General features: G+C 36.6%; 6 protein-coding genes across 11 annotated transcripts; 4 read left to right on the forward strand and 2 right to left on the reverse strand.

The window, feature by feature from the left end:
- Positions 1-21: 21 nt before the first annotated feature.
- On the forward strand, positions 22-3391 carry LOC140970146 (cation/H(+) antiporter 15-like). Its single transcript, XM_073431753.1, has 3 exons — positions 22-526; positions 828-1823; positions 1918-3391. Exons 1-3 carry the CDS (start codon positions 305-307, stop codon positions 3199-3201), a joined length of 2502 nt encoding a protein of 833 aa, XP_073287854.1. The 5' UTR covers positions 22-304; the 3' UTR covers positions 3202-3391.
- A 188-nt stretch (positions 3392-3579) lies between these two features.
- LOC140970141 (uncharacterized) lies at positions 3580-6608 on the forward strand. 2 transcript variants are annotated; one of them, XM_073431742.1, is made up of 5 exons: positions 3580-3933; positions 4211-4288; positions 4393-4477; positions 5519-5607; positions 6058-6558. In XM_073431742.1, the coding sequence occupies exons 1-5, from the start codon at positions 3625-3627 to the stop codon at positions 6199-6201; spliced, it is 705 nt and encodes a 234-aa protein (XP_073287843.1). In that variant the 5' UTR covers positions 3580-3624; the 3' UTR covers positions 6202-6558. The 2 variants fall into 2 exon arrangements, with proteins under 2 accessions (XP_073287843.1, XP_073287845.1); XM_073431744.1 differs by lacking the exon at positions 4211-4288 and having other exon boundaries at positions 6058-6608.
- A 296-nt stretch (positions 6609-6904) lies between these two features.
- Positions 6905-9477, reverse strand: LOC140970142 (autophagy-related protein 8f-like). Of its 4 annotated transcripts, none has more exons than XM_073431745.1 (6): positions 9350-9477; positions 8957-9008; positions 8810-8865; positions 8125-8177; positions 7551-7669; positions 6905-7392 (listed from the first exon to the last, which is right to left on the reverse strand). In XM_073431745.1, the coding sequence occupies exons 2-6, from the start codon at positions 8991-8993 to the stop codon at positions 7289-7291; spliced, it is 369 nt and encodes a 122-aa protein (XP_073287846.1). In that variant the 5' UTR covers positions 8994-9008; positions 9350-9477; the 3' UTR covers positions 6905-7288. The 4 variants fall into 4 exon arrangements, with proteins under 4 accessions (XP_073287846.1, XP_073287847.1, XP_073287848.1 ...); XM_073431746.1 differs by having other exon boundaries at positions 9321-9459; XM_073431747.1 differs by having other exon boundaries at positions 8957-8998; positions 9321-9438.
- A 1256-nt stretch (positions 9478-10733) lies between these two features.
- On the reverse strand, positions 10734-13250 carry LOC140970172 (uncharacterized). The gene has a single exon (XM_073431802.1). It carries the CDS (start codon positions 13069-13071, stop codon positions 10798-10800), a length of 2274 nt encoding a protein of 757 aa, XP_073287903.1. The 5' UTR covers positions 13072-13250; the 3' UTR covers positions 10734-10797.
- An 861-nt stretch (positions 13251-14111) lies between these two features.
- LOC140970186 (protein arginine N-methyltransferase 1.6-like) lies at positions 14112-19311 on the forward strand. Of its 2 annotated transcripts, XM_073431822.1 has the most exons (14): positions 14112-14387; positions 14574-14808; positions 15088-15213; positions 15396-15560; positions 15674-15792; positions 15873-15973; positions 16375-16646; positions 17424-17660; positions 17737-17810; positions 18206-18299; positions 18377-18526; positions 18609-18683; positions 18790-18889; positions 18992-19311. In XM_073431822.1, the coding sequence occupies exons 1-14, from the start codon at positions 14182-14184 to the stop codon at positions 19126-19128; spliced, it is 2091 nt and encodes a 696-aa protein (XP_073287923.1). In that variant the 5' UTR covers positions 14112-14181; the 3' UTR covers positions 19129-19311. The 2 variants fall into 2 exon arrangements, with proteins under 2 accessions (XP_073287923.1, XP_073287924.1); XM_073431823.1 differs by lacking the exon at positions 15396-15560 and having other exon boundaries at positions 14113-14387.
- Positions 19312-20879: 1568 nt separating this feature from the next.
- On the forward strand, positions 20880-24301 carry LOC140970196 (probable pectinesterase 68). The gene is made up of 5 exons (XM_073431831.1): positions 20880-21274; positions 21411-21600; positions 22511-22717; positions 23391-23626; positions 23963-24301. The coding sequence occupies exons 1-5, from the start codon at positions 21006-21008 to the stop codon at positions 24117-24119; spliced, it is 1059 nt and encodes a 352-aa protein (XP_073287932.1). The 5' UTR covers positions 20880-21005; the 3' UTR covers positions 24120-24301.
- The last annotated feature ends 269 nt before the right edge of the window (positions 24302-24570 follow it).

A 24570-nucleotide genomic window follows, 5' to 3' on the forward strand; every position in this document is an offset into this window, starting at 1 on the left:
AACATGCAGCATAATGAATTTTTTACAGTTTCTGTTTCATTTTTATCCTTTTCCTAATCTAAAATATGTTATTCCCAATCCGCATCTTCATGGAGTGATGATGCACTAGTTCAGACAATACATACATTAACGTAAGATAAAGATTTGGCAAGTATTCGTTTTCGGAGACAAACAAGCTTATATATTTGATCATACAAGGTTAGATCTCTATATGTATATCATATAAGGCCGGGCTAGAAGAACAAAAAGAAGAAGAGGAGGAGGGAGGTGTGTTCCATTTTTTTTTAAATCCAAATTTCGAAAAATGTCGGATTCAGGGGCGACAACCATCAACAAAACGGACGATACGATAATATGCTATGCTCCGACCATGATAACCACCAACGGGATTTGGCAAGGCGATAACCCTTTGGATTATTCTTTGCCACTCTTCATATTGCAATTGTCGCTCGTCGTCGTCATAACTCGTATTCTTGTTTTCGTCTTGAAACCATTTCGCCAGCCTCGTGTCATTTCTGAGATCCTTGTAAGTCTAGCTATTAAACCTTTTCTGTCATTTGCCTTTACTCAATTTCATTGACGTGAACGGTTGTTTTTGTTGAATCGCAAATCGATTGATATAATTGTCAATGTGTGTCTGTTGTAGTACTTGCGTAACGAACTCATAAGAGTTCCACAGTACAATGAAATGTGAAAAAATAAACGTATATGATATGATTAATTTGACATGTGAAGGAAAGTGAAGATAGTCGGACAAGTACTAGGGGATTTGATGTCTTCCATTTCTAACAGAAAATATTAAATTGTAGTATTTCGAATTGTTGCAGGGAGGGGTGATCTTGGGTCCATCACTGCTAGGACAAAGCAGCCGATTCGCAAACACGATTTTTCCTTTAAGAAGTGTAATGGTTCTTGAAACTATGGCAAATGTAGGCCTTCTCTATTTCCTTTTTCTTGTCGGAGTAGAAATGGACATTGCTGTGATTCGTCGGAGTGGCAAAAAGGCTTTAGTCATTGCTGCTGCGGGCATGATTTTACCGTTTCTTGTTGGCTTTGCTTTCTCTTTTATTCTGCATTCAGACACACATATCCTAAAGATGGGCACTTTCGTGCTCTTCCTTGGGGTTTCGCTTTCTGTCACCGCTTTCCCTGTTCTTGCGCGTATATTAGCAGAGCTTAAACTTCTCAACACGGACATCGGAAGAATTGCCATGTCTGCGGCTCTGATCAATGACATGTTTGCATGGATTCTCTTAGCATTTGCCATTGCCATGGCTGAGAATGAGGCAATGTCATTGGCTTCAGTTTGGGTGATATTGTCAAGCGTAGCCTTTGTTATTTTCTGTGTTTATGTGGTACGTCCGGTCATTTCATGGTTGATACGAAGGACCCCTGAAGGAGAATCCATCAGTGAATTCTACATCTGCCTTATACTCACCGGGGTTATGATATCCGGTTTCATCACAGATGCTATAGGAACACATTCTGTTTTTGGAGCTTTCGTTTTTGGCTTAGTGGTACCCAATGGACCTCTTGGTGTAACCCTCATAGAGAAGCTTGAAGACTTCGTTTCAGGGCTTCTGCTGCCCCTTTTCTTCGCCATTAGCGGCCTCAAAACAGATATTACTTTGATAACAGGAGTGAAAACATGGGCCATTTTAGCCGTTATAATTGTTCTGGCATGTGCCGGTAAAATCGCGGGAACACTTCTTGTCGCTCTTTATTACAAGATGCCGTTCTACGAAGGGCTTGCTCTAGGTTTCCTGATGAACACTAAAGGGCTTGTAGAGATTATTGTTCTTAACGTCGGCAAAGACCAAAAGGTATAAGATGCACAGCTGATCTCGTCATAAATAAATCACATTTTATGTAAAAATACTACTAGCTGATTTCTGTAATGTTCTCACCATAATGCAGGTCTTGGATGATCAGTCTTTTTCTGTCATGGTAGTTGCAGCAGTGGTTATGACTTCGATAATCGCACCAGTTGTCATCAAGATCTACAGGCCGGCGAGAAAATTCATACCCTACAAAAGGAGAACGATTCAGAGAACGAAACGGGACGGCGAGTTTCGTGTCCTCGTGTGTGTTCACTCTCCAAGAAATGTCCCAACAGTCATCAACCTCCTTGAAGCCTCTCATCCTACCAAGAAATCTCCCATTGGGGCATACATTCTGCACCTTGTCGAGCTCACGGGCCGTGCATCAGCCATGCTTATAGTGCACAACACTAGGAAATCAGGACGCCCAGCCCTCAACCGTACGCAAGCTCAATCCGATCACATCATCAACGCATTTGAAAACTTTGAGCAACGCGCTAGTTTCGTCTCCGTCAACCCCCTCACCGCCATATCCCCTTACTCAACCATGCATGAAGACATTTGCAGCGTCTCAGAGGACAAGCGAGTTGCCTTAATCATAATCCCTTTCCATAAGCAACAAACAGTGGATGGAGGAATGGAAGCAACCAATCCAGCATTTCAAACAATTAACCAAAATGTATTAGCCAATGCCCCTTGCTCGGTTGGGATCCTTGTGGATAGAGGACTCAACGGATCCACAAGATTGGCCGCAAATCAAGTAACTCACCATGTAGCGGTACTGTTCTTTGGTGGAGCAGACGACAGAGAAGCATTAGCATATGCATGGAGGATGTGTGAACATCCCAGGATCAGTCTCTCCGTATTGCGTTTCCTTCCCGGAGAAAGTACAGTGGAACCAACTCAGGATGGCCGACTTAATCAAAATGGAGGCCAAACCTTGACTGTAGTGACCGATAACGATAGAGAAAAACAGCTAGACGAGGACTATATAAACGAGTTCCGGGCAAGAACTATGCATGATTCCTCTGTAGTCTACACTGAGAAAGTGGTGAATCATGGAGAAGAAACAGTAGCAGCGATAAGATCAATAGACACAATCCACGATTTGTTCATAGTAGGTAGAGGACAGGGCATCGTATCCTCGGTGACGGCTGGACTTACTGACTGGAGCGAGTGCCCGGAACTCGGTGCCATTGGAGATTTATTGGCCTCATCAGATTTTGCGGCCACATATTCAGTGCTTGTCGTGCAACAATATGTGGGGATGGAGGCCCATGGAGATGCCATAATCGCCACACCCGACAGCCCAAATCAACACCAAGAACAGTATAGTTTTACACCTCCAAGAAACCAGGCTGTGTTTCACCCACAACCCTGAAAATCCATATAATGAAAACAGTAGAGGATCAGAGATATATAGAAACTCCAACAAGTTGTTGCTTCGTTTTATTTTATTCATTCTTGATTTTGTGAATCTGTATAAGATGTACAGAGTATTTTGATCAAGAATTACGACCTCTACATTCCTGGTTGTAATTTTTGTTATTTGTGAATGTGCCACAATATAATTCCGGTTTCTTAGATCAAACTCCCGCGGCATGTGTCCGTTCATGATCAGGACACAAAATCTATGTCAGAATCACGTGTCATTTTTTTTGGCACATGTCATAATCCGTCGGGCACATTCATAAACAACAGAATAATTTTTTTTTATTATCATTTAATAAATTTTTTTTTTTAAAAAAAAAATGGGGCACAAATTGGTTAACTCCGCTGTTGTTTTGGTTCCTCACGCCACATAATGGAGACTCTGGCGGAGCTGGAGAGAATCCAGACCCAGATCCTCCACCGGATATCGAACCTCGAACGATCTCATTTACTCCAAGACTTCTCCCAATCTCTCTCACTCTCTCCAGCCACCGCCGCCTCCGCCACTGCAGCTGCCGACGCCACCACCGAAGTCCGCCTCTCCTCCATACTCTGCGCCAACGGCGTTCGAGACTTCGCATTCAAACGCGTCCCCTCGGATTACTACTGCCGGCCTCTCGAAGCCCGCCGAGATGTCCTCTCTGCCGCCTCTATTCATCATCTTTGCAAGAGCATTGTTTTGGTACTTGCTTTTCCTGCATTCCTTTTGGTTATATTTTTTTATAAATCAGATACTTGGGCAAAGGCTATTGAATTGAAGTAACGTGTATTTAGCTTTTAAATTTGTTTGATAGTCTCATCATTCCTAAGCATGCTTTCGATTTTTCGTATGGGACCGTACCTTTCTTCGTGTGATGCAGTTTTGTAGCTTTTGTCGTTTCGAAACCCGCTTTAATGTTTTAATTTGTTAGTGATTTCTCCGTAGTTTTGCGATTCAGTCGTAAATTTGCGTTGAATAGGTAAACACTCAAGCCCCTGCCGATGTTACTGATTGTGGTGATCGGAATTATTCCAAGTACTATGTAGTCATTGTTCAGGTTACAAAAGTTATTTAGTGTGCTTAATTTCGTATGAGATCCATCCCAAGTAATGAACGAAAAATCATGATTTATGGATCCTTTGTGCTTCTCATTTGTTGCAGTATACTGCTCGATTTAATGCTGAGAGTGTCAAGAACTTTTTGTACACACTCAACGATGGCAAGATATCGAAAAAGAAAATCAACAGTAAGTTAACAAATTGCAGCATTTTGAAGTGATGGTGTTTCAAATTGCTATGCCAGTGGAGTATCGGACATTCGGAGTCACTTTTTGTCTTGTGTGTGTGTGGAATGGAGGAGATCGTGTGTGGCGTAGAGGCTTTTTATTATAGCAAAAAATTGTGTGTTGGTTTTGTATATGTGCAGAGGATCATGCTACATGTATAATGTGGTTTACACATTGGGTTACAAAGTGCATTTGAAATGACAAAACTATCATAAATGCATTTTTGAAAAAGTTTTTCAAATAAAATGCAAGAATAATTTTGTCATCTCAAATGCATTTTGTAACCCAATTTGTAACTCTCATTGTATATATAGCATTTTTCCTGCACAGATGCTTTAGTAACTGTCCCTGCAAGTTATCTATTTGAAGAGGTTTTTTCAGGTTTGTGGAGTTCATCTATTGTCCATGCATTAGTTTCATTTTCTACTTTATTGTGAGATTATTTTCTTTTATCCTCATTTTTGTCCTGGTATCATTTACACAGCCAAAAATTATGATTTTGTCTCGGCTGTCAACTTTTGGAACTCATCCCATATCAGCAAAACAATTTCGACCATTGAGACTTATCTTCATTGATTGGACTGTGTTTTACCCCTCTATTCTTGCTAGTAATACTTGTTTTTAGAAAATATGTTAGTAACTTAGTTATGCCTGAACTGGAGACTGGGTGAGAAAACATATAGGCCTAACTGGTGAGAAAAAATTCTTAGAGCTTTTTTCGAGATATTGGGAGCAGATTATATATAGCTTGGAAAATAACTTTTGCATGGCCTATTCTAAATCGTCTACAAGCTCATGCAATATCTCATATCTCCCATTTATGTGCCCTGGAATTAGTTTTTATTGTAAAGATATCAATCTATTTGAGCTGTGACTTGACATATGTATGTGTATGTCACTATGTCTATTTTTTTCTGATTTGACCGCTTCAAAGTTATATGCACCAAAAAAAGGTTCTCGAGATTATTTTGTCAATTGATTTTGGAGATTCAAACTTTGCAGTGAGACTTGCTCCAGAAGTAGCATCGGCAAAGTTGACTGGTTATGAACACAATGGAGTGACCTGCATTGGCATGAAAACTGATATACCGGTAAGCAAAAAAAAAAAAAAATTCTTTTATGGAATTTAATTTTTTTGACAAGCAGGTGGAATTGGTCTATTTTTCTATAACTTGGTTGAAGGATTTTGTGACTGCATTAATCATAGCACTTTGGTATCTGTCCTGTGATGTCAGCTCTCTTTATGTGGTTGAGCAGAGCATAATAAAATGATTTGCATGTATCTATAACCTTTTGATGTAATAATTGTACTTAGAGAAATGAAGTTTATATATATACATGGTTCAACATTGCAAAATATACTGTTTATACCTTTATGGTACCATTTACTGTTCCTCTAATTTCCTGGCTAAATTTATACTCGCAAGTATATTTGAAACTTGAAATCCGTCAATAATTGCTTTGATGTAATTGCAATAGGATGCATGTCTCTTACAATATAATGTTTTACTGTACGTCATTGTGGGGGTGAATATGTTCAGGTGATTTTGGATGAAGCGATTGTGAAGCTCAAACCAGATTTCTTCTGGTTGGGAGGTGGAGAAATTGATCTTAAGTTGGGGATCAGGACTTCACAATTCATTGATTTTGTAAAGCCATTTGTTGTCAGCTGTAGCAGTAGTTGAGAATTTCATCTGTTACTTCTTTAATATTAGACCGTGCAACCTTGTTTGTTTTCAAGGAAACAACACCGTCTGGTGTCCCATTTCCAGGTGTAGGAAAATGTCCGAGTTGGCATATAATCATTTCACTCAGAGAATAACCACGACTCGATATATTTGCATGACTTCTTCTATTCAAGAAAAGTTCATCAAATGGCTCAATGATTTTTACCCAAGTACATGGATGTTACTAGGTTCCCTTTACGTATTTGTGTAATTGTGTTGTGAACTTGGTGGTGGTTTGTCATCCCAAAATCTGTTCTTTCTCTACGATCCTTTGTCATTTCAAAAACTTCAGATTGATGGTTTTTTGCTGTCTAGTTTATGATAATAAAAAAAACCATTGGATTTGATCATTGGATCATGTGAGTATTTCATATTTTTACACTTGCTCATATTTTGTCGCACTCTCCTTATACATAGAAATAATCCCAGGTAAAATACTTTGTACCACCAGACGAAATAAAGTGACTTCATTGGGCCTTTTACAAGTTTCAAAACAATAAGGTGATTATTTTTGGCCTCCAACAAATATTTTGATCAATCTTATTTATAATGTGTCTAAAAATATCCCTCAAACTTGCAAATTATAAATGCTTTTTATATTATATTACACATGATAAAAACAAACATATAAACACTCCTACGAAACCCCAAAAATGTTAAGTACCATATTCGTTTTGAAATTGAATATCAAGATTGTTTTTATTTTTAGCTATCAGCTTTCATATTCCTACATAACCATCATGAAATTGAAAATCTACATTGCTCTCTTAGACATTTGACAGCATTGGGAAGTCTAATAGTACCTTATCGAGAATTAAACAAATTTTGTGTGGGAGAACACACGCAGCAATGAAGAAAGAGTGAAAGTGAAAACAATATCCACAATAGGAATTAGGAAATGCAGTCATCGTTCATGGTCTTCGAGACTTGGAAACTATATACAGAAATACTTTATAGATGCGATATGCACAAGCATGACTATCAGCCAAATATAGTAGCGCCATGTATAGTTAAAGAAATCAAAGCCTGATGTAATCAAGGGCAGCTATGATAGAATCTGGTCCCCAAATGTGTTCTCTCCGCTGTAGGTTACGTAAAGGAAACCATCTTCATCCTGCTTTTCCTCGTACACAGTTGACATAAGCGCGCCTGAACAAGAAAAAAAACAAGCAGCACGATACCCGTAACCGACTTGAGCAATCATCCACCCCATTCATGTCAAATTGCAACTGCCGACAGCCAAATAAATGTGCCGTGTGTGCATGTGTACGAATATTTGTGTATGTGTATTTTACATAAAGGGCTACCTGTTGGCGGCAACACATTGTCCATAAATATGAAAATTGCCTTTTCGGCGCTCAGTTTGATCCTTCTGCGTATCACATAGACAAACTGTCCAACAGTTAAGTCAGCCGGTACCAGATACCTGTAATTGTCTCGATTATAAGCAAAAGAGGTTTACATGTTTGAAATGAACTAAAGTATCAGTAATATAGAGGAAATGAATTGATTGATACGCACAATATATTCACTAAGCCCATCAAGTTTTAGCCTTTAATGAAACTAGAAGTTCAACACAGATGAATAATGAGCAACCAAAAATAAAATGGATGCTTGATCGATAATGTCATGAATTATATCAATCCTCGTGCCTTCCAAAACATACATCTAGAAGCTCATCAGAGAAGCCAGGAGTAAGCATAGGGGGCAAAACAAAAACGACAGAAATTTGGGAGGGAAGGGAAACATCATTGGGTGAACTATTTTATTTCCAACTCCTCTAGGTACCGTACAACTCATCACCCTTTTAAGTTGAGAAAGCTGAGTAAAAAGTAAAATCATAATTAAGTAGTAATTGCATAAGGTAGAGCTGATACCAACTTTTTCTTGTCAATACTGGGAATATTACTGTTTTCTGCCTTCTCAACAATCACCTACATCATAAAAACATAAGTTTAAAATTCCACAGCTTCATAGGTTGTTCAATGGCGCTTGAGTTTTTAGACTCTTGAAAGAAAAACTCCAAAAATATTTGAAACATCGCCATAAAAAAATATCAGAACCTACCATGCATTCCAAGTTACAAACCAAGGTATACTTCACTCACGATAAGTTTAAGCGTGAACAGTCATATGTCACAGTAACCCTGCAGCCCACCCCCGTGGAGGAATCTTCATTGATTAAATTATATTTTGTCTTGATCCCAGATATTGACTTGAGGTTACTTCACCATTACAAAATTTGTTTCCAACACTTGGGCAATATTAATGATCGAATTATTAGTTCATTAATTATTTGATGGTCTGCCGACTATAAGCATTTTGATAATTTAGCTTTTCATATGCCTCGAACCCAATGAAACAAGAAAATACACAGACCAAGGAAATCCATCCCTTAAAGCTTAGAGCTCGATCCTAAAGATTTGAAACCTTGAAAAGGTTCAAAACATACTCGGATTAGTGGAAAACTATCACATAATCGTGCACAAAAATTTTGATCCAAATTTCCAAACAAGCAACCGAAACTACAATTATCGGCATTTAAAAAAATTTGTCTGTATTCGCACCGGGATTCTATCTGGGTATTTCTCCCTGATTCTAGCAGCCTCATCACGTCTTTTCGCTGAAACACAATTGAGTTGCAAATTCATTACGCAAGAAAAAGAATGGGAAATCCAATAATAAAGTTGAAGAGACTAAATAAAAGCACAGACCGAGGTCATGCTCTTCCCTGAACGAACGCTTTGCCATCCCACCTGAATTTTACTGATAAAAAATTTAAAATTAACATTCTTAAATTCCATATAATAAAGAAAAACATATAAAGTACAGCTCTTTGAGAAAAAACGGTGGAATGCAGCAAAAAATAGAGACAAACAAACACACACTAGAAAACCCTTCAGATAAATTCCATCAACCCATCTAGAAATAACCAGTTGAATATAAAAATATGGTTCAGAAGGAACCAAAAAGACCCAAGAAAGAATTTCAGGGTAAAACAGAAGAAAGCCATGAAAAAGAACATAAAAATTTAGCAAATTCGGAGTTCGAATAGCTTTCCAAGAAAATGAAACTCACACAATAGCAGTGATCAGAAAAGGAAGAACCTTTTTTTCTCAGATAGATGACGACGGTTCAGGATAGGAGAAAAGTGAGAGGCAAGTCTCGGAAGTTCTTGTTGAACGCAGTTTCATAATAGACCCTTTTGGCCTTTTACTGACCTCGTGTGTTGAATTGTATTGCCTTCAATATTGACTTATAACTTGTTCCATAATCGATCATCAAAACACATATATACAGGGAAAATAACTTTGTAATTCAATAATTTGTTCTAAAAGTAGCTAAGAATTCAAATTTAAGTTTTGCTACATTGGTTTTAATTTATGCTTATTTTGGTCAAATTATGAACCTAGTGTTGGACATATCAATAATTTTTTATATTACGTCATTATTTTCTGATACAACACCATCATTTTTCGATATCACGTCAACATTCCATTAAATTAAAACTCAAAGTCAAAAAAATCAAAGTTGATGAAAAAACTAAAATTCGAATGCTTAATCAACTAAAACTAAAACTATAAACGCTACAAGTTAGTGGAGTATAAACATATAGAGTAGGTTTTTTGTGAGACGGTCTCACGAATCTTTATATGTGAGACGAGTAACCCTACCGATATTCACAATAAAAAGTAATACTCTTAGCATAAAAAAGTAATGTTTTTTTCATGGATGATCCAAATAGGAGATCGGTCTCACAAAATACGATATATGAAACCGTCTCACACAAGTTTTTGCCAGACATATATATACAACGGCCAAACTGTTTTGGACAAAATAAATAGCGGCCGAAGTTTTGATTATCCTTTTTATAAGACAATTTTAATTAGTTTAAAATGGAATTAAAACCCATTCTGAACAAAAATTATTATTTTGTAAAAAAATCACGTATTCAAATATATACACATTCGGGAATTATTTAAAAAAACTACGAATTTGCTCGGAAAAACGTAAATAGAATTTTATAAGCGATTGGTTTTTAAATTTGAATATTTAATTTCTTGTGAGATATATTTTTTTTATATATGATTATTTTTAGAAAAATACCATAATCGTGGTTGTTTTATAAATTAACCAAAAACAGATTCATTAAAAACATCACCTACTAAATGTCCAAATGTGGTGTGGTTTTACAAAACTTGATTGCGTAATTGTGGTTTTTCTAGAATAACTGAAAAGACAAATTCATTGAAAACGTAACCTATCAAACGTGGTGTGGTATTAATTCATACAATCGATAAGTTTTGAACTACTGACACCTTGCATGTGTTGCGTGTCCCGTCTAATGAATAAATAACGTTCATCCACACGAGTTGCGAACAAAGTAATGGTCAAACTGATCGAACCTAAACGCTCCGGCACTCGTAATCGCGGATGAGTTGGGCAATGATTCTGATGGAGACCTATTTACGGCGCCCGTAGTTCTATCGAAAGAGCTAAAGAAGATATGCCTCCTAAGATGGTACAACACATAAATAATACCTATTGTTACATGTTACTCGATACGCAGGTACAAGTCCGGTGAAGTACTAAAATTCGAGTCACTACTTGTAGGAATGGAATCACAAGACAGAGGATCTTTCTCTTTGCTTAATGCACGCCATTCGTTAATGCAAGCCAATAGTTCTGGATTTGAACTTGGAAGTGGTTGGCAACTGAGAATTTCTAAGATCTTTTCTGATTTACCAAGAAGAAGAATACCCATGCGGACTATTTCCTCTCTTTCTTCAATGCTGCTATGGTGACATTTTATCGATATGGCATGTTGCAGGTTCGTGAGACAAGCCCCTATCAAGTCGGTGATCATGGCGGTAAGTCTTTCGAACATCGCTTTGCTGCACTCGTTCGATTTGTGACCCATATTTAGCAAAAGGGTTTGGCACGCTCGATACATTGAATTTGCAGCCAAGAGCTCGCCTGGCCATTTTGAAGGGCTGTCCCTCAAACAGCCTATTATATCTATCTTTTGGTACTCTGAAAACTTGTTCTTAGCTATGTCCGAAAGTTCTGAAATTATGTCTCTAGGGCTTTTCCCTTGGAGCGCCATTTCACGGAGTTCCACATCAAGCCACTTGTAATGGAGCTCTACTTCGGCCCACAGAATTTGTGCTGTTCTTCTGATATTGACAAGGTCCCTTTTTATGTCCAGACTATTTTCCACGATTCTAATGTAAATAAGGCCTTCATGTACGCAATTTATTAGCTCTTTCACAGAACGAAAGTCGGTGTTGCTAACTGCAACTGCAATGCTTGTTAGTGTCACCACGGGTAGAGCCCAGCTGTTGGGGGGTTCTTCAAGATCCAGAGACGGAACCTGGTTACTGTCAAAGTTATATACCCCCTCGAATCCTCCTCGTGAAGTACTGAGTTTCTCTAAAAGTTGTATGAGATACCGTGGCTGCTTCTTTCTCCCCATTCTGATCCAATGTCCAGTAGCATCCCTGTCACATCCCATCATCAAGTCCACGATCTCTTCCTCTCCTTCAAGACGCAAAACATAGCGGCTGAGATCCAGCTTGCAACTGTTGTTAGTATCCAATTCTGCATCAAAGTTCGGATTTGTGCCCGTGCATCTGAACGAGCCGACAAGTTTCTTGCAGCTCTGGTGGAAAATCAGAAACAAGTACACAAAGTAGATGGATGTTAGCCGGACTGATTTGCTCGACACCACAACTGCTATCTGAATCCAAATGCATACAACCAAGACCTTGTTCTTCGTATTATGCACAAGCTTTCGACACTGCCGGCTGTAGATTCTCAGATCCAACGGAGTCTCTTTCAGATGATGCAGCTTTTTTATCCAGTATTTCTCCACCCATAAGCGCTTGACCCTGCAGGCCCTGCTCGCTTTCTTGGGACACGTGAATTTGATGGCTGTGAACCATCTCATAGCCGGGGCTATCGTACCTGCTCCTATCGCAACAGCCTGAGTCACAAGTATCAAAATACTTGACCACTTATAATCCGACTCTCCGACACAAAATCTAAAGGACCGTGGCATAAGGTAGCTACGAAGCATCGCTTCCGCCAATGTCAAGGCGCTCAGCAGGCAGAACGCTCCCGAGGCCGTGCAAGTTGCCAACCGCCCCATAACGAACTGCGGGTTACACGTATGAGCCATCACCCAATATCTTTCAAGGTCGTCTGTCAGTCTCTGAGTTATGGAATCATTGGCATGGTTAATGGATTCTTGCTTTGCTCTTTTGTACTTCTTATCATACTTGAGATCAAGATAAAACTTAGTCGCAGGAATCGCCAAAGCCGAAGAAAGCACGATCCCAAAAAGAACCACCATTAAAAACATCACGAGAACATGTTCTATAAAGAACACGTAAATCACTCCGGTACCCAATTGGATGCAAATATTAACAATTACAGTAATAACAAGAATCCCCAAAGCCACCACATTCATCATCAGCTCTTTATTTGACATGTTTCCCAAAGAAGGCAAAGAATTACTAATTACTATGCACATAAAAACAGTACTGCTAAGCTTGGCTAGCTGATCATGCGAGCGGGGCATGGAGGTGTTAAGATCAACCGAGAGCTTGACTGCCACGGCGATGACAGTCAAAGTTGTGGCATTGAGAGCAAAGTATTTGCAAGGGAACCAGAATTTTCGGTACCTGAAGCCGTGGAAGGCGTCGATCGCCATGGCTATTGCGCAAGCTGCGGAGGCTGCCACGACATAGAGGCCGATCCATGGTATTGGCTCGTTGAACTTGGAATCATCCAAGTTTCCATCGATGGTGCAACCAATCTTCTCCATGTCCGTACTGAACTTGATGATATGCTAAAGTCTACACTGATCTTGGCACTTGCTGTGTCACCTTCACCACCCACCCAGCCGACCTTCAATAATTGTCGACCAGATAAAGATATGGATGAAGTAGTAAAAAATTGTGCAGTCGTAGGTAGAAGCTGGTCCGAAATTAAAAAAATTAGAATAATAATAAATAAAAATACTGAAATGGGTTATTTTTTCAAATAAGAAATGAAATCAACAGCATTGATTATAATCTTACGAAGCCACCGAAGACTTTCTGATGGATTCGCAGCCGTACGTTTTCTCAAATGGTGTCACGCATGACGATTACGATAGTTAATTTTCACGGATGAATTTGACCGACACAATGGCTAATTCTCGTGACTTTGACTTTCACTTTGACTGTGATTGTGATTTTTCTGAAACTTTTAAAAGAAAAGGAACAATAATTTTTTTGATTATTTGCCAAGATCAGGTTTAGTAACCCTTACTTTTTTATTTATATTAATGCATCGACGCACACACTTATACAATATTTTTTTATAATTTATTCAGTTTAAATTTAAATGATGATCAAAATATAATTATAAGAAATAGTGAAAGATTATAATGTAATTTTGATATATGAATTAAAAAAAAGAAAAAAAAGAAATAAAAAAATACCAAGTAAGAATTGAATCTACAACTTAATGTATAAAAAACAAAGACTTTATCCGCTGAACTACATATGACTTGCATTAAAATTTTAATACTTATTAATATATATAATTATTAAAACAGACCATGACATCAAAAATTAGTTACTCTAAATGTATTAAACTTAATAATATAATAATAGTAGTACAGATAGTATAGAAAATTAGTTACTCTAAATGTATTAAACTTAATAATATAATAATAGTAGTATAGATAGTATAGATGTATTTTAAAGAAAGATCGGGTTTAGTCTTTTTAAATTTTTAAGAGTGACCGGAGTTAGGATTACCCGGCTTTTAATTATTATTATTACGTTAATTAAATAAATTTCCGAGGCCAGAAATACTTTAGTCCCAAAATAAGCAATCGGAGCTTCAAATTGGCAAGCTCGTATGGCTTAGCGGTTCGACTGAGCCAATGTTCCAGCTCAAATTGAATCCACTCACTGGAGATTCTGAATGGGTTGTCATCGAAGAAGAAGACAGTGGAAAGCAAACAACCCCGAAGGCTCTCCTTGCCACCACGTCGTATATCGACATGCTCAATGACACTCGCCGCAACAGAGCTTTCCGCCTCGCCATTGACAAGACCATCACCAAACCCTGTCACGTCCTTGATATTGGGTAAGTGTATGGTTTCAGTTATTAGCAGAAACTCGATGAAGGACGATACTTCAACTATTTTATGCCTATAATCCTCTTCTTGCCTGGTGTTTCAATATTTGCTGAATGTACTGATGATGAGTGTTTCTTACGAGCATTCTTGTTATCAGTTGGTTATGATTTTCATGTGGAAATGTGTTTGAACAGTGCTGGAACAGGATTGTTGTCGATGATGGCTGCTCGGGCCATGGGCCTTGCTGATTTAGAGGGTAGTGTTGGCTCGGAGGGTATGGTGACAGCTTGTGAGTCTTACCTACCCATGGTAAAATTGATGCGGAAGGTTCTCCGGGCCAATGGCATGGATAGGAAAATTCGTGTCATAAACAAGAGATCTGATGAACTGGAAGTTGGCATGGATATCCCATTCCGTGCAGATGTTCTTGTGAGTTGAATCATCTTTGGAAGTAAAAAGTTTGATTTCCATGAACTAAATATGATGTATTGATCAATATGGAGCTGTTCCTCCGTGTTTCAGAACCACATGGTTAGAGTGACGCCCTTTTCTATCTCCTATCACCCGTTCTGAACCTATAGCTATGCATCCGTGGACCAATTATCTGCCCTAGTTAACTTTTGAGAATTCTTCAGAGTATCTAATGTCTGTGGTTGAAGCAATGTTTTTCTTGCCCTTTTATCTTGGCAAATTTGATATAATATGCAGGTCAGTGAGATCCTAGATTCAGAGTTGTTGGGGGAAGGGCTAATCCCTTCTCTACAACACGCACATGAAAAGCTCCTGGTTGAGAATCCAAAAACAGTACCATATCGAGCAACGATTTATGGTCAGGTCAATCAAGCAACCATATCATATTATTTGCGATCTTTTCTATGAATTTGTATGTGCCAGCATATGTTACATGCTCTGTTGTTTTAATGGCTAGTTCCATCATCAAAAGGTTCTCGCTTATTGGTTCATTCAAATATTTATATCTCCTCAGTTTGTTTTACAACTTTCTTGACTCCATTCAGCTAGTTGAGTGCTCATACTTATGGGAGAAGCATGGTCTAACTAATAGGGAGGCAAAACTTTCAGATGACATTCATCTTGTTCCAATCGGAATGGCTGACATTTTGTGTGTCAAGCAACAACAATTTGCAATGCACTGTAATTCAGTTGAAGAAGAAATAAAGCTGGTAATCATTATGTGCAGTGTGCTGACAAAAATCTATCTGTTTATCATACTCTTTTGTATATCTGTCAAAATTACATTCTCCTGCATTTTACTCAGTCTGGTATTTCCATATAGCTTTCAGAACCCTTTAAAATTTTTGATTTTGACTTTTGGAGAAGACCAGAAAGTTCTAGGGAAACTGAGTTGCACATAAAGGCTTCTAATGATGGTACAATTCATGCTATCATCTCATGGTACATGATCCAGTTCATAGATCTTTGTCTTATTGACATGTACTCTTCATATTCAGTTATGAATAATGCTCTTCTGTCAGGTGGATACTTCAGCTTGACAAAGAAGGGACGATTTTTTATTCAACCGTCCCGAAATGGATAGAGCGTCCGGTCACCAAAGAGATACAGTCATCCTTTCTTGGTGAGTAAAGTTCAATGACTAGTCTTTGCATATTACGAGTCTAATTTGGAAATATTATTCAAGTGAATGATTCAAGTAGCAGTGAAGCTCTACCCATGATAGAAGAAATCCATAAACTTGATAGGATGCTTATGTGTTATTGTTAATTGATGCATAATGAGTTAAAACAGCCGAACTAAGCCTCAGCAACTTTGTGAATGTGGTTAAAAATAAAGTAAAGAAAAGCTGGTTTCTTATTCTAAAAAAGGGCACAATTGTTCTTGCCTCAACATTGTAATTCCTGATTTAATCCTGTCTTTAATGCTGATTAGAATATTTTTTTCAGAGATTGACTACTTGAGGTTGATGTTACAAAGTAATCTTCTGATAATTGTTTCTTATCTGTATTTTGTTTATCTTAGGTTCTCAGAATTGGTGTGACCATTGGAAACAAAGTGTTTGGTTCGCCCCAGGCACTGGTGTTTCTGTATTGAGAGATGAAGAGGTTAAATTACATGCTGTTCACACTGAAACACGCATCGCATATAAATTCATGACTTCACCCCACATGAAAGATGTGAACCATCATGACTTTGATGCTCGAGATAGTCAGATTCTTTTGTCACCAGAAAGATGTGCATTATACGGAGATAGCAGTTGGAGATGTTTGATGCTTAATGCTATTCGCAGAGCTGTAAGATATTTTTTCACTGAGTAAAAGCTTTAGTATAAACATTTAAGACAATATATCGATTTGATTCCTGAAAGCCAAATTTGTAGTTAGTCCACCAAAGCTCTGAAATTATCCAACTCTTGTTGCAGGTTATTTTACTTCTAATTTTGGATGTTACATTTAATAGTTTTCAAAATTTTGAATTGATCTCTACTCTTTGCTTTTTGAGTTTGGGTTCTCCTCAAGCACATTCATCATTATCCCATGCTTCATAGTTGTTGGCTGATTTCGAGACACGCTGTGTACGAAAATGAATTGCTCTTGTTTGAAAAAATTGTGGTTAGCGTCGATGCTAATATGATAATTTTCCATTAATATTTTTCCCTATCATTTATAATGAAGTTAAATTTTTCGGCATCTTAGCATGAAAATACTTTACATGGCTCACATTGTAACTGGTTTTGTTACTTGAATTTTCCTACCTTCCTCTTCATTTCAGGACTTTGACTCTGATACCATTAGCTATACTTTTAGTGCACACTTTATACTAATTTTTCTATAGCAGTAAAGGTATAGCTAATGTTATAGGTGTAACTCAAATATTTTAGAACACGGAATAACCAAAATACCACTTTTCATCCTTTTTGTCTCATAGGGAACTACAAAGAACAACATGGGACTGTTACTACTCCCTTTAAGTTGAGTTTTTGTTGCATATTAAACTATTGGATTCTATTCATGGTATTGAAATTCAATTTTTCATCTATACTTAACTTTTTTTGTTTCTATTTTCTTTAGATGCAGCACAGGGTATTTCCCTTGTGTTTGGTCGCAGATGATAGCATTTTCTTGACAGTTGCTGTTGCCCGTCTTTCTAAGAATTCGAATGTGATTCCACTGTTTCCTGGACTTGGGAAAAGGGGTTCCCAATATCTGCAAGCAGTTGCAAAGGCGAATGGTTACACAATGGATCGCATAGAAATTATCAAAAAAAAGGATTTGCAAGTAACCCTGCATGAGCCTTGTCAGAGAAAAGTAAACTTATTAAAATGCATATCTCCAATGGCAGAATTGTTGTACAGGTTGACTTAATGGCATAAATGTTGTTCAGGTTGACTTAATGGTTGCAGAGCCATTCTATTATGGAAACGACAGCGTGCTTCCCTGGAATAATCTACGATTTTGGTACGTCTTGCTTTGTTTTTTTTATTTCAAGATAAATGTGCCTTTCAAGCTTTACAATTGGGACGATCTTTTAGCCTATGGTTCTAAGCAATTATTTTTGGAAATCAGAGAAACAAGAAAGTGTTATCTTTTGCCTATCAAATAATTATCTCTCCCCATCTTAGCTCCTAAATTTTACCATGAATCAATCTAACTCTCTGGTGTTATCTTGGGTTGCTTAAATCTATAGTTGGTGAATGAGTTTTCTGTGCTAATTGAGCTCTAAATCAAGCGCAAGCTCGCATAAGTGATTCGAGATTGAGCTTGAATCGGAGAATTTCTTTTGTTGGTTTGACTTTCTTTTAATTCTTCTCGGCTTGTGCTTACACATTTTTTCTTGATTTTATTATATGCAGGCAGGATAGAACGTTACTTGATTCCATTCTATCAACAGATGTGCTGATAATGCCTTGCAGGGGTTTGTTGAAAGCTTGTGCAATGTATCTTCCTGTAAGTTGGCAATGAGCAGCCTTCAATGTTTTCTATTGTAAAGTGAAAAATAATTGATACGAGTATAATGCTCTTAGGACCTCTGGCAAAGCCGCTGTTGCCTGCAAAAAATCGAAGGCTTTGATCATTCAATGGCCAACTCGGTATTGGGTGCATGTGGAAATTTACCTGCTTCAGAAGAGATCCCTTTTCTACCTTTCTTTGTCTGGCAGTGTGGGGAGGTCAAGGTAGCTTCCCAATAATTCCTGATTATGGATTGAGATCTGTACTTTTAAGATAATAATATTAAACACTAATGTTTATTTTCAGACACTCAGCGAGACTGTTACTATATTGGAGTTTGATTTCTCAAAACCAATGAGTCCATGTTCAGGAAAAGCTCAGGTATCTTCTCTTTCGTTTTTCTCAAAGACCGAAGCACTAAAAATGGTTCCTATAAAAGACCCCTTTAAAGGAGCTGCGTTAAAATCAGCACAAAATGAATTAGTAGGTTCGATTTAGAGAGGCTGGGATTTGCCATGGATTCGCGGTTTGGATTGATTGGGTGATGGACGCAGAGGATAATGCATCAATTATATCAACAGGACCAGGTTTGTTCGAAGAAATCAGTTGATAACCCTGTCATTCATCTTAACATTGAACTTGACACATCTTTATCAACAAAAATAAATCCTCACTTTCAAATGTGCCAGATGAAAGACATTGGAAGCAAGCTGTGAAGCTTTTACGTAAACCCGAGGAGGTCAACGGTGGTGATTTTTCTACTGAAATCAAAGCATTCTTTGATCCAACTGATGGAGACCTTACGATACAGCATGTATTCTCATGAATCAGAGAGAACGTATCATATTAGAGGTTTTTTTCCTGGGTTTTTACCGTTTTGGTGGGCTTCTGAGTCTTTTGCATACGCGAGCTTTACTCAGAACTAATCATTAAAATTTGCGTGCTTAGCAAAGCCTGGTTTGTATTTGAACAGAATTTATGGTGAAGAATGATAGAAGCCTCATTTGATCATGTTGCAGCTCCTTGAATTGTTTTCCCGACAAAATCTGTTGTGTAACAAGGGCATAATGTCCACTGAATCGAAATTCTTTGAACGAAAAGAATCAAATAATTTTTTGTGGTGGCATAATAAAGCACGGCCAAGTTGGGCTGAGAAGGAAAGCTTCGGCTTATATTTCATGAACATTTGCATCTTAGATTAGAACAAGCATTAGTTTTTGCTCGGAATTTTCAAGCACAATAAAGATAAAGCCTTGTCTTTAGTAGTAAAACGTTTTTGTTTTATGGTTTGAATCAAAACATCGTCTAATCTGTTACTAATTGCTAGAATCCAATGAATTTCGAGTTTCATGTCTAATTATTATTTACATAAAATTACCCAAATTAACTTAATCATTTACTACTATTAGATTGTGGTGGACTCTACTTGTTATGCATATGGAGAACTTCTCCCGATATAGGATAAAAGAAGTTCATTACAAATTTCTACACAAAAATCTATATCAAACTGTCTCACAGATCAATTTTATGAGAGATCTCTGACATTATTTTTTATATCAAAATTATTGTTTTTGACAATAAATATAGATTGAGTCGATCTTATGTATATCTTAATGTAAATGTTTATATTATTTCACGAGGTGGAACTAATCTAAATCCATGACGCCTTGTTCTCATGTTTTCTTTGGGAACACTAAGAATGAGTTATGGACATCCTATTAATTTACGCCCACATTTTTTCAGATAACTCTCTTTTAACATCATCTTACCGCCCACGTTTAATTAAATTTTGAATTCGTTAATCGTTATGCCAAAAACTGTGAATATATATGCCTATTATTTTAATAAAAAAAAACTCTCGTGAGACCGTCCAACATCTAAATTTTGTGAGACGAATCTATGATTCGAGCCAATTCATAAAAAATATTATTTTTTTGTCATAAGTTTAGTTTTCATTATCTGTATAGATTTGAGTGACCGGACCCGTTCACAGATATAGCCGTATGAGACGAGACCTACTCTATTTTAACTAGGTTTTATGAGAACCGTTGTGTTTGTTACCCACGAAATTATCCTGCCAAAATTTTGTCCATTGCTCCCCCATTTAACGTTCACAAAAGCTGGCTGCATTATTATACATACATATACGCATTCAAATTAAATAAATATGAATAGGACCCATCCCATTCTTAGATGCGTGATCACGTGATCTGAATGATACAATACAAAATTGCTATTTGCCATACAACTTTTTATCCAATACACACACACACAAATTAAAGTAGGCAAATATTTATTTATTTTCTGGAATGCTAGCTAGGAGATCGTTCCCACTTAGAAATAAATCATAATTTAATGCCATTTTTCATTGAGAAAATAGCCTCCTGCATGTCATTTGTCGGCTCAGGTTGATCCTAAACAAATATAGAATAGGTATAATATATATGTATATGTATCATAGATTTACGCATGTATAAATAAAACATATAGTAAATGGGAGGGAACACAAAAAATATGACCGTTGCCCAGACTCGCTGCATATATAAACAAAACTTTTGCACTGAAAATCAAGTCCTCCGACACATGCATGCATTCCCACATTTCTTCGTCAATCCGATTATAAATCCATTCTTCTCACCTATAATATTACATCCTTTTTCTTTGATAATTCAATACCATTTATATATATATTTTTTAGTTTAGATGTCTCTCTTTGCAAATTATAATACGAGAATTTCTATTATTTTCTTCATCTTCTTTGTTGCTACTAACTTTTTATTATGTGCCATTACAGGCTCAAGCATTGATAACCACCGGCACACAACCAATTGGGTAGGTCCGACCGGCCACCGTCTCGTCACCGTGGATGTTAATGGGATCGGCGACTTCCTATCGGTTCAAGCGGCTGTAGATTCTGTCCCAGACAATAACCGAAAAAATGTCCTCATTCTTATCAGTGCTGGCTATTACATGTAATCACATCTTTCATTTATTTGTAATATAACCATATGTTTGTGTGCATGCATTTATTATTATTTTTTTCATGAAAATGATACTTTTTGTGTGTTATTCATTTATTTTTTTTGGTGGCAAATATTTATATGAAAGAGAGAAGGTGGTGGTTCCTGCTTCGAAACCTTACATAACGTTCGAAGGTGCGGGACGAGACGCGACGGTACTAGAATGGCACGATCGAGCAAGTGACAAGGGACCCGATGGCCAGCAGCTCCGCACTTACCACACCGCTTCCGTAGCTGTTTTTGCGCCATATTTCACTGCCAGAAACATTAGCTTCAAGGTATATATATATATATATAGATACACACATATGTACACATTTGAAATCAACGAGCAAATATACAGATGTAGCTTATTTTTATAGAAGGCGCTGCGTTACCACTACAATATTACTATTTATTATATTTAAAAGATTATATTATCTGTGAAATTTAAATTTTGGATGTTGATAGGACCTATATATATGACTGACTCGACCCAATTAAGTTATATATACACATTTGGGGTTGGAGTCTTTCGAAATTTGAACTAAAACTAATTTGGTTTCTTTAACTTCTCGTGTTTAATTTCGAAGGTTTTTATTGAGAAATGAACTTTTCAAACATATATTTGAGAATAAAATTTATGCTTGGTTATAATTTCAATTTGTTAAAAAAAATAAAATTCATTTATCTTTTAAAAAAAATGAGATTGTTTTTTTTTTTAAAGAAGACAAAACAAATGTTTTTAGCTTTTTTTGTTTTTATGTATTTAAGCAATTTAAAAAACAAACCCTTAATCACATTTTCCACTCAGGAGGAGATGTATTTTTTTTTTTCTGTTTTTTGTCTCTTCGTGATTTTAGTCATGTGTCATGAAATTTCAATTTTTTTGACGATTTTAGTTACGCTGACGTGGAATTAATGCAGTAATGTGGTGTTGACGTGTATAATGTCAAGACAACATTACTAACGAAAAAAAGAATAAAATTACAAAAAAATCAGAAAATACATGACGAAACTATTTAATAACATAGATGATGAGTAAAAGTGCAAACATTTTACAAATGTACATATAAATTTATTTCATGTCGCATATAATAAAATTAGTTTGGACAGATAACTTAATTATCAACAAGTAGTTATTGACGTAACTAATTAAACTTTTATATTATAATGAGTTTTTGCTGATGAATACTTAACATAAAATAGAATACCGCGCCGGCGCCGATGCCGGGCATGCAAGGATGGCAAGCAGTGGCGTTGCGAATATCAGGGGACAAAGCCTTCTTCTCCGGTTGTGCATTCTACGGCGCTCAGGACACTCTTTGCGATGACGCCGGTCGCCATTTCTTCAAGGACTGTTACATCGAGGGCTCCATAGACTTCATTTTTGGCAATGGAAGATCTATGTACAGAGTAAGTATTATTTGAAAAATGTGGTCATGGAGAGAAGCTGCCTTTTTGTCCCCCGTGAATGTGATCAGTCAGTCAGACGTTTTCTTTTGTCTAATTTTGAAAAGTGGGAGAAATTTTACCTTTTTTGGTATATAAATTTAAATTCCCTGCAGGAGATTGAAATATCAACAACCCTTATTCTAAAAACTAGTGAATTTTTGGTTGATTGATCTTGTAATAAAAGATATTTTTTGTTCTCAATAAATTACAAGATTTTCATCGTAAAAAAAAAAACCTAGTGAATTTATGTTGAATTCAAAATTACTTATTAAATACAAATTTCTCAATTACTGAAACCCCGCGCTATACCTGTTTTAAATTGAGGTTGTTTGTTTCTATAAATTCGAAATTGTCTTGTAGGATGAGATGATAAATGTTGAAATGAAAGATGAAATTAAATCACATGACTATTTTTCGGGGGTTCAATTATTGTAAAATTTTAGTTAAATGCGTGACGTTGCAGAGGTGTTAATTCTCATCGCTAGCTTATAAAATTTATAATAAAGGGACACTTATTCATATTCAATTTTATTATTTTTTTCAAAAAATTTAATTTAAATTGTTGATCCCAGAAAATTTCCAAAATTCCTTTTTTTTTTTCCTCGTCCAATCTGACAAAGTTTAGTTGGTGCAGAACTGTGAACTCCACTCCATAGCAAAAAGATTTGGGTCCATTGCTGCCCAAGGTAGACACTCTGCAGATGAGAAGACTGGATTTGCTTTTGTAAACTGTAGTGTGACAGGTTCCGGCCCACTCTATGTGGGCCGGGCTATGGGCAAATACTCCAGAATAGTATTCTCATACACTTATTTCGACGACGTCGTTGCTCGTGGGGGATGGGACGATTGGGACCATCAAGGCAACAACAAGTAGGCAACTATCTTTACTGTAAAAATAGACATATTTTTGGATGTTCACTTAAAAATACGATTATAAAATTAAATTTAATTTGGTGTACTCCGTTTTTATAGGAGCCTGAAATTTTTAGTTAATTATATATATATTTATTTATTTATTTTTCGTGATAGATATATCTATCTTATTATGAAATTTTTTTAAATAATGACTATATATATTCATATGGAACTTTATTTTTTAGAAATGAAATAATAATGTTGTTTTTAGATGAAAGTTTTTTTTTAAAAAAAAAAATTGTTAGCAAATGCACTCTCAAAATTCCTTTTTCAATTCGATAAAATATTCAGGACTGCATTTTTTGGAGTGTACAAGTGCTATGGGCCTGGAGCTGCAGCAGTACGAGGAGTATCGTGGGCCCAAGAGCTTGATTATGATACAGCCCATCCTTTTCTTGCCAAAAGCTTTGTCAATGGGAGGCATTGGATTTCTCCCTCGGATGCTTAGGACCAAAATTTTTAATAACTCTAATTCTTTATATATATTTTTAGTTTATACATTTTTTTTAAAAAAATTTTCAATTGGATCTACCTTTCGTTGTTAATTAAACATAAAAGAAATATCTCAATTTATTACATTTTCGGATTTAAATATGTTATTGTACCTATACATCAACCCATAAATTAATAATACGTATTTCTTCATGTTTATTATGCATTGATATTACCCGTCTTTAATATATAAGTTGCTTTTCATTTTTCGATTGGCCGGAATTCATATTCCAGATTCTATTTTTGGTAATATTTATTCTTTTTTTTTTACTAAAATATATATTTATATAATGCGTCACTGTCATGCATACATATATTGAAATAAAGTTCAATAATTGGGAGCCCCGCATTGAAACTCGGTTTCTCAAGTCTATTTTAGCAGCCCTATGAATAATATGGCAGGAATC

This window comes from Primulina huaijiensis, unplaced genomic scaffold, assembly GCF_012295235.1.
Source record: "Primulina huaijiensis isolate GDHJ02 unplaced genomic scaffold, ASM1229523v2 scaffold43369, whole genome shotgun sequence".
In the NCBI taxonomy this organism is placed as follows: domain Eukaryota; kingdom Viridiplantae; phylum Streptophyta; class Magnoliopsida; order Lamiales; family Gesneriaceae; genus Primulina; species Primulina huaijiensis.

Bases quoted from the DNA above. Each gene is read 5' to 3' on its own strand.
- LOC140970186 (XM_073431822.1), top strand. From the start codon at position 14,182: ATGTTCCAGCTCAAATTGAATCCACTCACTGGAGATTCTGAATGGGTT. The intron at 15,561-15,673 runs GTAATCATTATG...ATTTCCATATAG, and splicing joins TTGAAGAAGAAATAAAGCTG to CTTTCAGAACCCTTTAAAAT. The intron at 17,661-17,736 runs GTAAACTTATTA...AATGTTGTTCAG, and splicing joins ATGAGCCTTGTCAGAGAAAA to GTTGACTTAATGGTTGCAGA.
- LOC140970142 (XM_073431745.1), bottom strand. From the start codon at position 8,993: ATGGCAAAGCGTTCGTTCAGGGAAGAGCATGACCTCG. The intron at 8,866-8,956 runs GTCTGTGCTTTT...ATTGTGTTTCAG, and splicing joins CAGGGAAGAGCATGACCTCG to CGAAAAGACGTGATGAGGCT. The intron at 7,393-7,550 runs GTAGCCCTTTAT...TTTCTTGTTCAG, and splicing joins CAATGTGTTGCCGCCAACAG to GCGCGCTTATGTCAACTGTG.
- LOC140970196 (XM_073431831.1), top strand. From the start codon at position 21,006: ATGTCTCTCTTTGCAAATTATAATACGAGAATTTCTATTATTTTCTTC. The intron at 21,601-22,510 runs GTATATATATAT...AACATAAAATAG, and splicing joins CCAGAAACATTAGCTTCAAG to AATACCGCGCCGGCGCCGAT. The intron at 22,718-23,390 runs GTAAGTATTATT...TAGTTGGTGCAG, and splicing joins ATGGAAGATCTATGTACAGA to AACTGTGAACTCCACTCCAT.
- LOC140970146 (XM_073431753.1), top strand. From the start codon at position 305: ATGTCGGATTCAGGGGCGACAACCATCAACAAAACGGACGATACGATA. The intron at 527-827 runs GTAAGTCTAGCT...GAATTGTTGCAG, and splicing joins GTGTCATTTCTGAGATCCTT to GGAGGGGTGATCTTGGGTCC. The intron at 1,824-1,917 runs GTATAAGATGCA...ACCATAATGCAG, and splicing joins ACGTCGGCAAAGACCAAAAG to GTCTTGGATGATCAGTCTTT.
- LOC140970141 (XM_073431742.1), top strand. From the start codon at position 3,625: ATGGAGACTCTGGCGGAGCTGGAGAGAATCCAGACCCAGATCCTCCAC. The intron at 3,934-4,210 runs GTACTTGCTTTT...TGCGTTGAATAG, and splicing joins TTTGCAAGAGCATTGTTTTG to GTAAACACTCAAGCCCCTGC. The intron at 4,478-5,518 runs GTAAGTTAACAA...CAAACTTTGCAG, and splicing joins ATCGAAAAAGAAAATCAACA to TGAGACTTGCTCCAGAAGTA.
- LOC140970172 (XM_073431802.1), bottom strand. From the start codon at position 13,071: ATGGAGAAGATTGGTTGCACCATCGATGGAAACTTGGATGATTCCAAG.